The 15000-nt window shown below is 57.1% G+C and overlaps 3 protein-coding genes across 3 annotated transcripts in view; 2 read left to right on the top strand and 1 right to left on the bottom strand.

The window, feature by feature from the left end:
- The window catches only part of alg13 (ALG13 UDP-N-acetylglucosaminyltransferase subunit), a 5195-nt gene extending 4536 nt beyond the window's left edge, over positions 1–659 (bottom strand). Inside the window, exons 1-3 of the mRNA XM_086156150.1 lie at positions 503–659; positions 159–242; positions 38–88 (exon numbers count right to left, since the gene is read on the bottom strand). Of these exons, the coding sequence (XP_086012276.1) occupies positions 38–88; positions 159–242; positions 503–622 (255 nt within the window). The 5' untranslated portion in view covers positions 623–659. The remainder of the gene's footprint in view (positions 1–37; positions 89–158; positions 243–502) is intronic.
- A 3169-nt stretch (positions 660–3828) lies between these two features.
- On the top strand, positions 3829–9807 carry aars2 (alanyl-tRNA synthetase 2, mitochondrial (putative)). The gene is made up of 21 exons (XM_086156706.1): positions 3829–4105; positions 4570–4758; positions 4836–4981; positions 5055–5210; positions 5415–5559; positions 5674–5819; positions 5893–6001; positions 6083–6121; positions 6193–6307; positions 6398–6679; positions 6754–6923; positions 6997–7110; positions 7175–7315; positions 7379–7516; positions 7592–7695; positions 7766–7874; positions 8625–8750; positions 8822–8932; positions 8999–9082; positions 9160–9270; positions 9343–9807. Exons 1-21 carry the CDS (start codon positions 3833–3835, stop codon positions 9544–9546), a joined length of 3012 nt encoding a protein of 1003 aa, XP_086012832.1. The 5' UTR covers positions 3829–3832; the 3' UTR covers positions 9547–9807.
- A 3718-nt stretch (positions 9808–13525) lies between these two features.
- LOC147228617 (calpain-2 catalytic subunit-like) overlaps positions 13526–15000 on the top strand; it is an 8631-nt gene continuing 7156 nt past the window's right edge. Inside the window, exon 1 of the mRNA XM_086156705.1 lies at positions 13526–13882. Within this exon, the coding sequence (XP_086012831.1) occupies positions 13646–13882 (237 nt within the window). The 5' untranslated portion in view covers positions 13526–13645. The remainder of the gene's footprint in view (positions 13883–15000) is intronic.

Raw genomic sequence — 15000 nt, 5'->3', positions numbered from 1 at the left:
CGGCGTCTCAGCCGGGGTCAGAGGTCACGGCGCTCACCTTGGGGTCCTCCAGACGCTCCAGGTACTTGTCAAAGGAGCCTTCAACAAACTGACACACACCCGGGACCGGGCGATCAGGAGGCAGATCACGAGGCGGACCGGAAGGTTCTGGGACCCACCGGTTCGAAGACGGTCCTGTGGGTCCTCATGTGGTCGGCGCAGTCCTGGCGGATCTTCTGGTGGTAGTTCTGGGAGAAGAACAGCTGCGCGGTCCAAGCAGAGGGACGCCGTCACCTCAGGAGCTCCTTCCTAGGCTACTCCGGCGCCAAAGGGCTGTACCGGGACTTCCGCCGCCCACAGGTTGCCATGGCAACCCCGTTTCCCGCCTTTCTTCCCGGTAATTTGATCTACCTGTCACCCGCTTACACCGTTTAGCCCCGCCCACCCGGGGTCACGTGACGTGACCCCTGACCCCTGACCCCGGCGCTAGCCCCGATGCTAACGCGGCTCGCGGCGCGCTCACCTGCTCGGACACGGCCCGGAACAGGCTGGACGCGTCTCGCGCCACCATCTTCCGGTACAGGCCGAGGCTGGACAGGAAGTCGTCCATGTTGACGAAGTACTTCTTCAGGCCCTTCTGCATCCTCCTCCCGCTGCTTCTTCCGCCGCCGCCCGGTGTCCGCCGTCCGGTCCGCCGCCGCCCGCCGCCAGGTGACTTTAATCAGGTGATGAGGGCTCGAGGCGCGGTGACGTCAGCGGCCCGCGCCCCTCTCGACTCTGCGCCACTTCCGGTGAGTTTCTTCCTTTCCTTCTTCTTTTGGGATTTGTTGAGTATTACATTTTTTTAATGAACAAATATATACACAACAAATCTGTTTCACCGGGGCTAACACACACACACACACACACACACACAATCCAAAAGCCATAATTATTTCATAATTATTTCCATGTATTTATAAATATGTACACAAAAACAAACACATTTTTCCAGAAAAAGTTGTTTTATTTTACTGAAGTCCATGTATAACGGTGCTGTCTTGATCCATTTCCTGTCCAAAGACCGTGGAGTTTGGCTGCTGTTTCTTTGGTGAAGGTGAACTATTCCCAAAAGCAGAAGAAGTTTACAGAACAAAATGAAGTTGTTGTGTTTTTTTAATTGAAATATGAAATGTATTCCAAGTTATTGTAGCGTTTTCGTCAGGGAAACACCCAGCTGACGGTAGAATGTCTTTTTCATGCCTGCGATACAAGTAGCTGTTCCCCTCAATTCCATGCACACGGAAAACAAGCATCAACATGAACCCCAACATTCATGACCGCTACGTTATAATTAATGGAGTCCGTATCGAAGCTGAGCCGGAAGCTAGCTTCCTGCGTTTTAACCGTGAACCTGAAGTCGAACATCCCTGAGGTACCTTCTCACGGAGGCTTCCATTCTTTCTTCTCCCGCCTTCTTTTTCTTTATTCACAAATCTATATACGCGACAAATCCACACTTGTTCGACTGGTACCTTCACCGTCAGGAGTAACAGCACTGATCCGCTGCCAGGTCGCTCCATTGCGTACCGCATTACCTGTCTTATTATTTAAGTTCTCTGCCATTAACAGACTCCCGCAGGGCAGGCGTGATGGCCCCTCTTCCATGCAGCCTCCACGTCGAGCCACGGACGGGTGCAGGCGGCTCCATCGGCGGTGGTCGGGTCTCCTCTCCACATCCCAACTACTGGTCACAGTGTCCACGGCCTCCAGCGCCTCCAGCGCCGCTCAGCCTCTGCAGCAGGAGGCGCAGCTCGACCTCCCGAGGAGTCGGCGGCTGAAGCGATCGCACTCGTTGAATCGCAATCGAGACCTTTTGAAGCCTTCGATCTGCTGAGTTCTATATTTACCGAACCGCTCTGTCCGTTTGTCCGCTCTTTCATTTATCTTCCCTATGACCGCAGAGATGATCGCGTTCTGCAGTCGGTACAAGTCAGGCCGTGAGTTTCCTCGTTGTAGTTGGAGTAGAAGTACATCCCCCCGTGGTCAGCCTGGTGAGCGGATGAACTTCCACCTCCTCAATGTTCTTCTTTTCTTTGCCAACGACTCCCTCCATGCCCTCCATATGGGAAACTTCCACCTCCTCAGATGTTTCCATCTCCAGACAGGAGCTTCATTGGCTTCCAGTAACGTTCTCAAACATCGTGCAGTGACGGCCGTCGTCCGAGAGTCTCTCCACCGAGATGTTGACGGAATGAAGTTCTGGGTGCGTCTTCACAGTAAAGACAAATGTACTGATAGGCTTTCCTGTGCAAATCACGTTTACAGACGTGCACAGACGGAGGAGCCGCCCCCCTCCGTCCGTGCACGTAGATGATTATTGATCGTCTATGTGTGTGTGTGTGAGAGAGAGAGTGCACGTTCTCAGGATGAGCCATTAAAATAGTTTATATAAAGGAACTGAAACGTAAAAGTCATTTTCATCGATCCTTTTGGTTTTTAAGCTCTCGCTCGTGGAAGTAATCAGACTACTGGAAGTAATCAGACTACCGCCAGGGTTCCATCGAGTCAGAGCGTCAAAGGAGAATAAATAGAATAAATATATTATATGTGGATAATAGAACTGTAGAATATATGTATAGAGTATTGTATTGACTTCCCCTCCAGGGTTCAGTGTTCACCCAGTGTTCTTGGGCAGAACCTACCCAGACCCGATCCAGGATCCGACCCGGCTCAGTTCCTCTTCTTCGTTGACTTTTTTGTTTCCCGGCTGATGTATTTTATAAAGATTCAAAGCGTTTCTTGTCACATGTACAGTGTAGTTTCCCTGTACAGTGGCTGTCCGGGTGCATGTGGATATGTGCTGGTAGAGGAGTGTAAACACTGCTAAAAATATGAATGTGAACAGTGCAATAAGACGTGTGTGTGCAACTGACGAAGCGCAGGTGCAAATGAAGTGACATTAGACTTTACATGTGTAAAGTCGGAGATGTCGCAGATGTCTGGCCTCCTTATATAATGACGCATCAAACCGTACAACCACAGTTACCCCGACTATCACTCCAGGGAATCTCAATTCTGGACAGAAAGTGCAGCAACTCCTTTATTAGGACATGTTTCACAGGAAACTTATTCCCTGGACGTCAAAACAAAAAGAGTACTTTGAAGAGCTGATGAATGTGGAAAAACAAAAATAATATTTGAAATAGATTTGATAAGGAATCGATTGCCAGGCTGCGAACTGTGTATCTGACTCTACCCATACCCCCCAAGGCAAAAGAGAACCACTTCAAAATTATGAATGACATCTACCCATCTAAGGAGTTATACGCTTTAATTTTGAAGATAATATTTGTACATTTTGTGAAGACCACATTGAAACCACTGACCATAGATTTTTCTCATGTGAAAAAGTACAGGGCTTTTGGGCTAAAACTCAAAAATGGGTTAAAGATAATTTTCCATAATCACCAGTTTCCTTCTCAAGAGATGATATAACATTTGGTTTACTTTTAAGCAACATAAGAGATGAACTCTGTGTCAATGTTATTTTAGGCCTGGCAAAGTTCTTCATTCACAAAAACAGAATGCAAAAATGTTCCACCAATTTTATGTTCTTCATGAACAATTTTGAATTATAAAAAAAATCCTTAAAACTTATGTAAAAATCCAAAAACCAAAAAATATACAGTTTGATGTTTGAGATTTCTTGTGAATCACCAAGTTAAATACATATTATCTTCCCCTTGCAAGTTTAAAAAAAAAATGTCTGGCCTCCTACAGATCAGGTGTTTCCTGGTCCTCCTGCCGCCAGGGGGCGCTGTGGCCCGCCTCAACAGGAGAATCTGGCGAAGAAGAGACCCAGCTCCTACGCATGCGCAGCTCCCTCGTCGGTGTCCCCTCGGTCCCGCAGGTTCGGATGTTGCGGGTTCTGACCGCCCGGCGGCCCGGAGGCCTCCAGCCTTTCCGGTGCGCGGTACCGACGCGCTCCTTCTACGGCCGCCCGTCGGAAGCCACCGCCGCGCGCGTCCGGAGCGCCTTCATCGACTACTTCCGGCGGGAGCACGGACACCGGTTCGTGCCGTCATCACCGGTACGGCCCCGCGGAGACCCGAGCCTGCTGTTCGTCAACGCCGGTATGAACCAGGTCGGTACAACGGAAGACCCGTGTGTGTGTGTGTGTGTGTGTGTGTGTGTGTGTGTGTGTGTGTGTGTGTGTGTGTGTGTGTGTGTGTGTGTGTGTGTGTGTGTGTGAGTGTGAGTGATTGTGTGTGTGTGAGAGAGAGACAGAGAGAGCCTCAAGTGTGTGTGTTTATATCAGAGACCTTCTGAGGTGTGCGTGTGTGTGTGTGTGTGTGTGTGTGTGTGTGAGTGTGATAGAGAGAGAGCGCCTTGTGTGTGTGTGTGAGAGTGAGAGAGAGAGGGAGCCTCAAGTGTGTGTGTTTATATTTGAGACCTTTTGAGGTGTGTGTGTGACGTCATTGTTCCAGCTGTCAGCAGGTGAGTGTGATGCTGCGGAGTGTGTGAGCTGAGGTCCAGAGCATCTTCTCCCCAGTTCTAGTGAGGTGTGTGTGTGTGTGTCTGAGGTTGTGTTTGGCTCCGCCCCCCCAGTTTAAGCCCCTCCTCCTGGGCCGGGCCGACCCGCGCAGCGACATGGCGTCCTTCCGCCGCGTGGTGAACAGCCAGAAGTGTGTGCGGGCGGGCGGGAAGCACAACGACCTGGAGGACGTGGGGCGAGACCTTCGCCACCACACCTTCTTCGAGATGCTGGGCAGCTGGTCCTTCGGGGACTACTTCAAGGTGGGTGCAGGTCCAGGGGGCCCAGGGGGTCCCGGGTCCGGGTCTTCCACGCCTGACGTCTCCATGGTCCTGTGCAGGAGGAGGCGTGCTCCATGGCGTGGAGCTTCCTGACGCAGGTGCTGGAGATCCCCGCCGCCTCGCTCGTCGTGTCCTACTTCGGCGGAGACGCGGCGTCGGGTCTGGCGGCCGACCGGGAGACCAGGAGGATCTGGCTGGACCTGGGGTGAGGAGATCCGGGTCAGGGGGACCCGGGCCTCCTCCCTCAGCTCACACCTTCTACCTTCTCCGCTCCTCAGGGTTCCTCCGGGACGCCTGCTGGCCCTGGGCCCCGAGGAGAACTTCTGGGAGATGGGGGACACGGGGCCCTGCGGACCCTGCACCGAGATCCACTACCGGCACCCCTCTGGAGACCTGCTGGAGATCTGGAACCTGGTCTTCATGCAGTACAACAGGTGTGAGGAGCACCTGGACCAACACTCACACACCTGGACCTCCTCAGAACCTCTCCACATGTGTGTGTATGTGTGTGTGTATGTATGTATGTGTGTATGTATCTATGTGTGTGTGTCTGTCTGTGTGCGTGCGTGCATGTGTGTGTGTGTTTGTTTCTCACTGTGTGTGTTTCTAACCGTGTGTGTGTGTGTGTGTGTGTGTAGGCAGAGTGATGGTGTCCTGCAGCCCCTCCCCCTGCAGAGTGTAGACACAGGTCTGGGTCTGGAGCGTCTTCTTTCCGTCCTTCAAGGCAAACCTTCCAACTACGACACCGACCTGTTTGCGCCGCTGCTGCTCGCCATCCAGGAGGTAAGCCCCGCCCCCCGGCTGCGAGCCCCGCCCCCAGGCTGCGAGCCCCGCCCCCGGGCTGCGAGCCCCGCCCCCCGGCAGGCCCCTCCCCCCTGAACCCGGTCGTCTCCCCAGAGGTCGAAGGCGTCGGCGTACGGCGGCAGGACGGGCGCGGCGGACGTGCGGCGAGAAGACATGGCGTACCGCGTGGTGGCCGACCACGTCCGTGCGCTCACCGTCTGCATCGCCGACGGGATCCACCCGGGGATGTCCGGCGCCGAGTGAGTCCGCGCCGCGGCGCCGTCCGACCCCTCGCGTGCTCGCACGCTCGCCTCACGCCGGCGTCCTCCGCAGGCTGGTGGTCCGCAGGATCCTCAGGAGGGCCGTCCGCTTCTCCGCCGAGGTCCTGAAGGCCCCGCAGGGAACCCTGGGAGACCTGGTGCCCGCCGTCCTCCTCAGCCTGGTAGGACCAGCACTCATGACCCCCGACCCCCGACCCCCGACCCCCTCCAAGCACAGCTAAAGCTGTCGGTCTCGTCTCCAGGGCGACGCGTACCCGGAGCTCCATCAGGAGGCCGCCAGGGTGAGTCCTCGTGTCTCCTCGACCATCGGACCGGCCGCCGTGATGTCACAGGAAGTGCTCCGTCCCCGCAGGTGACGGAGGTCATCAACCAGAGCGAGGACCACTTCCTGTCCTCGCTGCGGCGCGGCAGCCGGCTCATCCAGCGCACGCTGGCCAGGATGGACGACAAGCACGGTCTCTTCCCTGGTCAGGCCCCATCGCCATGGTGACGTCCACGTGACCTGCTCGCCATTTGGTTCTCCAACAAACGTGTGTGTGTGTGTGTGTGTGTGTCAGCCTCTGTGGCCTGGTCCCTGCACAGGGACCTGGGCTTCCCCCTGGACCTGGTGGACCTGGTCCTGGAGGAGAGGGGGGTCCAGGTGGACCGTCAGACTCTGCAGCAGCTGATGGCCGACAGCCAGCGGGCGGCGCAGCGGCGTGGCGGCGGCGGCGGCGGCGAGGAGGAAGGCGAGGGCGCGGCGCTGGACGTGCTGACGCTGGCGGAGCTGCGGCGTCTGGGGATCCAACCCACGGACGACGGGCCGAAGTACGAGTACCGTCTGGACCGGGGCCGATACGGTAGGAGACGCCGCGGCGCCGTCCGGCCCGCTTCGGCTCAGACAGGAAGTGAATCCCCGACTTCCTGTCCCCAGAGTTCCCGGCGTGCCGTGCGCAGATCGTGGCCTTGCATGACGGAGGCGCCCTGGTGCGGCGGGTGGGGGAGGGGCGGCGCTGCGGCGTCCTGCTGGACCGGACCTGCTTCTACGCCGAGCAGGGCGGACAGTCACATGACCGCGGATACTTCATCCGGGACGGCCTGCAGGTCAGGAGGGGGCGGGGCCTCAGAAGAGGGCGGGGCCACGGAGGGGGGGTGACGGCGTCCGTGTTCCCCGCAGGACGTCCCGTTTCCCGTGGAGGCGGCGGCGCTGGCGGGCGGGTACGTGGTCCATCAGGTGACGGCGGCCGGAGACCTGGAGGTCGGAGACCGGGTGGAGCTTCACCTGGACCAGGTGAGCCCCCGCACGGGACGCCGACGCGTGACGTCACGGCGGCGATTGACGGTGACATCATCAGGCCCGCAGGCTGGCCTGCATGGCGAAGCACACGGCCACGCACCTGCTGAGCTGGGCGCTGCGCCGCGTGCTCGGACCGTCGCCGCGGCAACACGGATCCCACGTGGGGCCCGACCGCCTGCGCTTCGACTGCGGCTTCCAGGTGAGAGGTCGGGGGGTCAAAGGTCAATCGGAGGCGGAGTCTGACACGGCGTCCGGCCCTCAGGGGACGCTGAGCGACCAGCAGCTGCGGGAAGTGGAGCGCCGGGTCAACGAGGTCGTCTCGGCCAATCGGACGGTCCACAGCCAGGAAGTCCCTCTGGCGACCGCCAGGAGCATCGGCGGCCTGCGGACCGTGGACGAGGTCGGTCCGAGACGTAAACGGCGGCGGGCCGCGCTCGGACTTCCCGCCTCCTCTGACGCCACTTCCTGTCCGCAGCTGTACCCGGACCCGGTGCGCGTGGTGTCCGTGGGGGTTCCGGTCTCGGAGCTGCTGGAGGACCCGACGGACCGGCGGACCTCCGTGGAGCTCTGCTGCGGGACGTGAGTGGGCCGGAGGACGGGACCGTCCGCCATGTTTGTAGTCCTCTCGCTAACGCCGCCGCGCCCTCAGGCACCTGCTGCGCACGGGTGCCATCCAGGACCTGGCCATCGTGTCCGAGCGGCAGCTGGTGCGCGGCGTCAGCCGGATCATCGCCGTCACCGGGAGGGACGCCACAAGGGTCAGAGGCACACTTACAGCTCGACTAGCTTAGCTTCTAGCCGGGTAGCTAGCTCAGCCTCATGCAAGCTACCTAGCGTAGTGTTGAGCCAGCTTTCGAGCTTAGCATTGAGCCATTTATCGAGCTTAGCATTGAGCCATTTATCTAGCTCAGCCGCATGCCAGCTACCTAGCTTAGCATTGAGCCATTATCTCGCCCAGCATCCAGGCGGTTATCAACCTCATGCCAGCTACCTAGCTTAGCATTGAGCCATTTTTGAGTTTACTATTGAGCCATTTATCTAGCTTAGCATCGAGCCATTTATCTCGCTCAGCATCAAATTTGTTATCTTGCTCAGCCTCATGCCAGCTAACTAACTTAGTGTTGAGCCATTTATCTAGCTTAGCCTCCAGCTGGTTATCTAGCTCAGCCTCATGCCAGCTACCTAGCTTACCATTCAGCCAGTTATCGAGCTTAGCATTGAGCCATTTAGCTTAGCATTGAGCCATTTATCTAGCTCATCATTAAACTGGTTATCTAGCTCAGCCTCATGCCAGCTACCTAGCTTAGCATTGAGCCATTTATCTCACTTCGTATGCAGACGGTTATCAGCCTAATCCCAGTTACCTAGCTTAGCATTGAGCCATTTACCTAGCTTAGCATTAAGCCAGTTATCTAGTTTGGAATCGAGCCAGCCAGCTACTTAGCCTAGCGTATGCTATCGTCTGTGCGAGCCCGTGTCCGGTCGCTAATGATTATCACGGCCCTCAGGCCCGTGAGGAGGCGGAGCTTCTGACTCAGGAGGTGGACTCCCTGGCCGTTCGCCTCTCAGGCTCCGCCCCCTCCTCTCTGGACTCCGCCCAGCGGCTGGCGAAGGAAGTGGGCGTGGTCTCCGACGTAAGTGAGCGACGGGAACGATGGACGGGAGGCGTGCGCCCGGTGACCTCTGACCCCGGTGTGGTCTCCAGGCGGTGGACCAGACCTCCATCCCCCAGTGGCGGCGGCGAGACCTCCAGCGGCGCCTGAAGGCCCTGCAGAGGAGCAGCAACACGGCGGTCAGGAAGATGGAGGCCCAGGAGGTAGACCTTCGCCGCCGAAGCCCCGTGTGACCCTCCTGGGACTGACCTTCTCATGGTGGCTCGCAGGCGGCGGTCTGGACCGGGACGCTGCTGCGGAGACACGAGGGGCGGGACCTGGTGGTGGACGCCATCCGCGCCGACTCGGACGCCGTGCGTGACTTCCTGTCCGGCCCGTTAGCGCGGCTAGCCTCGCTTCCTGCGACTTGACGGGTGCTCGTGATCGACAGGTGGTGATGAAGGCGGTGAACCGGCTGAGCGCGGCGGCGCCTCGGAGTCACGTGATGCTGTTCGGGACGGCGGCGGGGGGGCGCGTGGTCTTCGCCTGTCAGGTTCCCAAGGTAACCGCCGCACCCGAGGGGGGCGGGGTTCGTCCGCCGCCCTCTGATTGGCTCCGCCCCGTCCTCCTGTAGGAAGCGCCGCTCCTGTCCGCCTCCGACTGGGCGGGTGCCGTGAGCCGTCGCCTGGGGGGCGGGGCCGGCGGCTCGCCGCTGGTCGCCAGGGGAACCGGCACCTGCGATGACATCACGGCGGCGCTGAGGTGGGCGGAGCTGTTTGTACGACGGATGGACGACGACGCCAGTCAGACGGGGACGACCTCGTCCGAGCAGAAGTAGAAGGGCCGGGCTGCACCGGCCAATCGGGAGAAGCCCGGTACGGTGGGGGCGGGGCATCTTAGCAGTTAGCGGTTCTGCGCGCCGAGGGCGGCCATCTTGTGAGGACAAGAAGGAGCCGGGATTTCGATCATGTCGGGAAAGCCCCTCGCCAGGTGGCTGCCGCATTTCTGTTGTCATGACAACAGACTCTATATTTACCGGGTAAATGTATTTATTTGTGATGGGGTGTGAATGTTTAATGCAAATAAAGGTCTGAACTTGGACCGGCTGCTGTGCTGGAACCTCCACGTCCAGCCCGACACAGGAGCGGCGGCTCGCAGCACAAACAGACGTCTGCAAATGTCCAGTGAGGGAAACCTGCCGCTCGCCGCTCGCCGCTCGCCGCTCGCCGCTCGCCGGCTCCAGCAGGTTGAGATCCGCGTCTCCGGCCGACGTCGGTCCCAGTAAGACTCTGACAGTTGTGTTCTCGGCCAGATAGTTACCTTAGCGCCTGGTGGGCGGTTCCCATGGAGACGCGGTGGCGGAGTGTCACCAGAGCTCCCCGTCCCCTCCGCGGGGATGAAGACGGCGGCCGATGCGTCTCCGCTGCGGAGACTGGGAGGTCACATGACCCCTGACTCATGGCGAGATCTGCAACAGCGCAGAAAAGCCGAGGCGTCCGCGGCGGCGGCGAGCAGCACCGCAAGCGACCCGGATCAGCTGCTCGCTGTCGCCATGGTAATCCACCTGCGGCCAATCACGTTTGACATCCTTTCAATGGCTCCAATAATTCTAGGTGATGACCTTTGACCTTCATAGTCATGTTCAAGGCGAGGCTAACAGAGCAGCTGTGTTAGCATATTTGCATTAGAAGCTGTTAGCATGTAGTTTTGTGTCCTTGAGCCTGTGTGTGTGTGTGTGTGTGTGTGTGTGTGTGTGTGTGTGTGTGTGTGTGTTCTGAGATCCACCCCCTTCAGGGAACCCACAGCTGATTGGACGGCTAACAGCCATCAGACAGGAGTGTAAATAAAGCCGTCTGGTCGTGGCTGGTCTGAAGGTGTTGTGGAGCCTGCAGGTGTGTTGCCATGGCAACTGTCAGGTGTGTCAGTATGAGGGTGTGGTGGCAACACAATGAAGAGGGGCAAGTCTGAGCAGGAACTGGGGCACACACACACACACACACACACACACGCCAAAGGGAGGTGCTGACTTTCGGATGGGTTTCAGCCACCGCCCAGGATCATACTTACAGGCTCCTGTGTGTGTGGGTGTGTGTGTGGGTGTATGTGTGTGTGTGTGTGTGTGTGTGTGTGTGTGTGTGTGTGTGTGTGTGTGTGTGGGTGTATGTGTCACCAGGCCTAGGAAAGGTGTGTAAGTGTAAGAGAGTGTTTGTGGGAAAGGTGGTGTGTTTGCAGAGGAGGAGAGGCCTGTTTACACACACACACACACACACACACAGTCATAGAATCAACACCAAACACTGAGCCCTGTGTGTGTGTTTCTCAGTGTGTATCGGTATATATTTGTGTTTCTCAGTGTGTATCTGTGTGTGTGTGTGTATGTGTGTTTCAGTATATATGTGTGTCCCAGTGAGTGTGTCTGTCTGTGTGTGTGTTTCTCAGTGTATCTGTGTATATATGTGTGTATTTCTCAGTGTGTATCAGTATATATATGTGTGTCCCAGTGAGTGTATGTTTGTGTGTGTGTGTGTGTTTCTCAGTGTTTATCAGTGTATATGTGTGTGTCCCAGTGCGTGTGTGTGTTTTTCTCAGTGTGTATCTGTGTATATATGTGTGTTTCTCTCAGCGTGTATCAGTATATATGTGTGTGTCCCAGTGAGTGTGTGTGAGTTTCTCAGTGTGTATCACTTAATATGTGTGTGTGTGTGTGTGTGTGTGTGTGTGGAAAGCCTGGTCATGCTGTGTGTGGACACACACACACACACACAGGCTCACGGACACAAAACTACATGCTAACATCTTCCTGCTGCACAGAGTCTACACACACCTGGAGGAGGCAGGAAGCCCTGTGAGAGTCGTGTTCTTTGACTTCTCCAGTGCTTTCAACACCATTCCACCTGCCCTGCTGAACAGGAAGCTCCTGGACATGCAGGTAGATGCTCCTGGACATGCAGGTAGATGCTCCTGGACATGCAGGTAGAAGCTCCTGGACATGCAGGTAGATGCTCCTGGACATGCAGGTAGATGCTCCTGGACATGCAGGTAGATGCTCCTGGACATGCAGGTAGAAGCTCCTGGACATGCAGGTAGAAGCTCCTGGACATGCAGGTAGATGCTCCACTCGCGGCCTGGATCAACAACTACCTCACAGGCCGGCCGCAGGACGTGAGGCTGGGAAACATCACGTCGGACACCATTGTGAGCAGCAGGGGGCGCCGCAGGCGACGGTCCTGTCTCCCTTCCTGTTCACGCTCTACACCTCAGCCTTCAGGTTCTCCTCGCAGTCCTGCCACCTGCAGAACTTCTCTGGTGACTCTGCCATCGTGGGCTGCATCAACAGAGGCCAGGAGGAGGTGTACAGGAGCGTGGTGGACGGGAAATGGTGGATTTCAGGAAACAAAGGACCCACCTGAACCTGGTCACCATCAGGGGTACAGAGGTGGACATTGTGGACGGTTATAAGTACCTGGGTGTCCACTTGGACAATAAACTGGACTGGACCTTGAACACCAACGCCATCTTCAAGAAGGGTCAGAGCCGCCTGTTCTTCCTCAGGAGGCTCAGATCTTTCAACGTCTGCAGGTCCATGCTGCAGATGTTTTACCACTCGCTGGTGTCCGGCGTCATCTTCTACGCTGTTGTGTGCTGGGCAGCAGGATCAAGACAGCTGACACCAACAGACTCAACAAGCTCATCAGGAGAGCTGGATCTGTCCTGGAGTGGAGCTGGAGTCTGTGGTGCAGGTGTCAGAGAAGCTCCTCAGCATCATGGACAACGTCCATCACCTCCTGCATGGACACTGACATCCTGTCAGAGCTCTTTCAGTCGTAGACTGATACCACCAAGGAGCTCCACTGAACACCACAGGAGGTCTTTCCTACCTGAGGCTATCAGACTTTTTAATTCTTCTTCCCTCAGCCGCAGGGAATCTTCAAATCTTTGTAGTTACTGCTATATGTGTGTCCCAGTGAGTGTATGTTTGTGTGTGTGTGTGTGTGTGTGTGTGTGTTTATCAATGGATATGTGTGTGTCCCAGTGAGTGTGTGTGAGTTTCTCAGTGTGTATCACTTAATGTGTGTGTGATACACTTGTGTGTGACTACACATCAAGTGTGTAGTCATCATGCTGAACCCTAACAATTTCCTTCGGGATTAATAAAGTTCTTCTCATCTCATCCACACGTCTGGGCACCAGCAGGTGGTCCACCTGACCTCTCCAACGTTTGGTTCCCCATGGATGTTGTGAACCTTCTCAGGCAGAGACCTGATGCATCTGCAGCCTTCTGGCCTCCAAGGACACCTGACCTTTGACCCCCCGGGACAGATGAGCCGAGCCTCCACGCTTTTGTTTGGAGATCCGACCTGCCCTGATGGTGGGGCCTGGAAACACCTGGAAACACCTGGAATCTCCACTGCCAGGGCCAGGCCGCTGAGATGCTGGGAGGGAAGGACCTCCAGCGGTGTCGCTTCCACCTGCGTGGACCAGAAACTTTGCCTTGCGAGAATTCTGGTCCCCGAATCACCGGCCCGGACCTTCTGAAAATAACGCGAGCGCATGCTAGATGTTCCCGGGAAACCCCGTCCCTGGGCGGGGATCCGTCACACTCCTTTCCTCCGGTGGAGAACCACCGCGCCGAGCCTCAGCTCCTGCCCGGGCGCAGCCGCCTCAGCAGCGGCCGTGCGAGGGGCGAGCGCCCGCAGAGGAGCCGCGGGGGACGGACGGCTTGTGCCGTCCGTGCCGCGGAAGGGAAACGGGGCAGAAGGGCCTCGGCTGCGGGGAGGCTGCGGGGAGGCTGCGGGGGCGGAGCCGGAGCTCCGGCCCCGGGAGGCGGAGCGTCGACTCCTCCCAACTCCGACGGAAAAGTTCAGAAAAGTCGCCCGAGTGTTTTCGTCCTAAAAGTCCGCGTCTTCATCCTCGTCGTCCTCCAGCGGCGGAGCATCATGTCTGGCGTGGCCTCCACCCTGGCCCGGAAGCGCGCCCTGGCCGCGGGCTTCGGCTCCAACGCCCGGGCGGTCCGGTTCCTGGAGCAGGACTTCTCGGCGCTGCGCAGCGGCTGCCTCCGCAGCGGGAGCCTCTTCACCGACCCCACCTTCCCCGCCGCGCCGGAGGCGCTCGGCTTCCGGGAGCTCGGCCGCGGCTCCGCCAAGACCCGCGGCGTGACGTGGAAGAGGCCCACGGTACGGAGGGGGGGGGGGGGGGGGGGAGTGGGTGTGTCCGCGTGCGTGAGAAGGTACGCGCACGACCGTGTGTGTGTGAGACAGAGTGCGTGAGAAGGTACGCGCACCCCTGTGTGTGTGTGAGAGAGAGAGAGAGAGAGTGCGTGAGAAGTTACGCGCACCCCTGTGTGTGTGTGTGTGTGAGAGAGAGAGTGCGTGAGAAGTTACGCGCACCCCTGTGTGTGTGTGTGTGAGAGAGAGAGAGTGCGTGAGAAGTTACGCGCACCCCTGTGTGTGTGTGTGTGACAGAGAGAGTGCGTGAGAAGGTATGTGTTTCCGTGCGTGAGAAGGTACCCGTGTTTCTCTTTCCGCGATTGAAGCCCGTATGTCTGTGTGTGTATTGGCGTGCGCGTCGGTGTGTGTGACTCTGTGAGACAGTGTACCGCTTTGTGAATGAGTGTTTGAGTGTGGGCTTGTGCATACGTGTCCGTGTGTGTGTGTGTGCGTGTGCGTGTGCGTGTGTGGGTGTGTTCTGAGTGTGAGTGTATAAGTGTGAGTGTGTGTCAGTGTATGTGTGTGTGTGTGTGTTGAGTGTTTGTGTGTATTTGTCAGTGAGTGTCCGTGTGTGTGTGTGTGTGTGTGTGTGGGGGGGGGGGGGGGGGGGGGTTGGATGTGAGTGTATTAGTGTGTATGTGTATGTGTGTGTAGGGGTGTGGGGGTGTGTTTTGGGTGTGAGTGTGTGTGTGTCACAGTGTGAGTGTGTGTGTGTGTGTTTGTGTCTTTGTGCATGTGTGTGTCAGCGTGTGTGAGTGTGTATCAGTGCGTGTGTGTGTCTCTGTGTCAGTGTGTGTGTTTGTGTGTATGTGTGTGTGTGTGTGTGTGTGTGTCACAGTGTGTGTGTGTCACAGTGTGTGTGTGTATGTGTGTGAGTGTGTGTGTCTGTGTGTGTGTGTGTGTGTGTGTGAAGCCTCCAGATCCTGACCATTCGAAGCTTCCATGTATTTAAAGAACTTCCATCAAAAGAAAGTCCAACATTGAGATCAGAGAACGAGATCACAGGGTTCTGGAGATCAAAGGGTCGAGGGCTTTTCCTCCTCACTGATCGATCAATAACTGCGATCGGTGGATCGATGGAGGCG

This window comes from Fistularia commersonii, chromosome 12 (genome assembly GCF_037954325.1).
Source record: "Fistularia commersonii isolate RoL2024-O1a breed Wild chromosome 12, RoL_Fcom_v1.0, whole genome shotgun sequence".
NCBI lineage: Eukaryota > Metazoa > Chordata > Actinopteri > Syngnathiformes > Fistulariidae > Fistularia > Fistularia commersonii.
The sequence above is the reverse complement of the archived record's forward strand: the minus strand, read 5'-3'. Positions and strand labels throughout refer to the sequence as shown.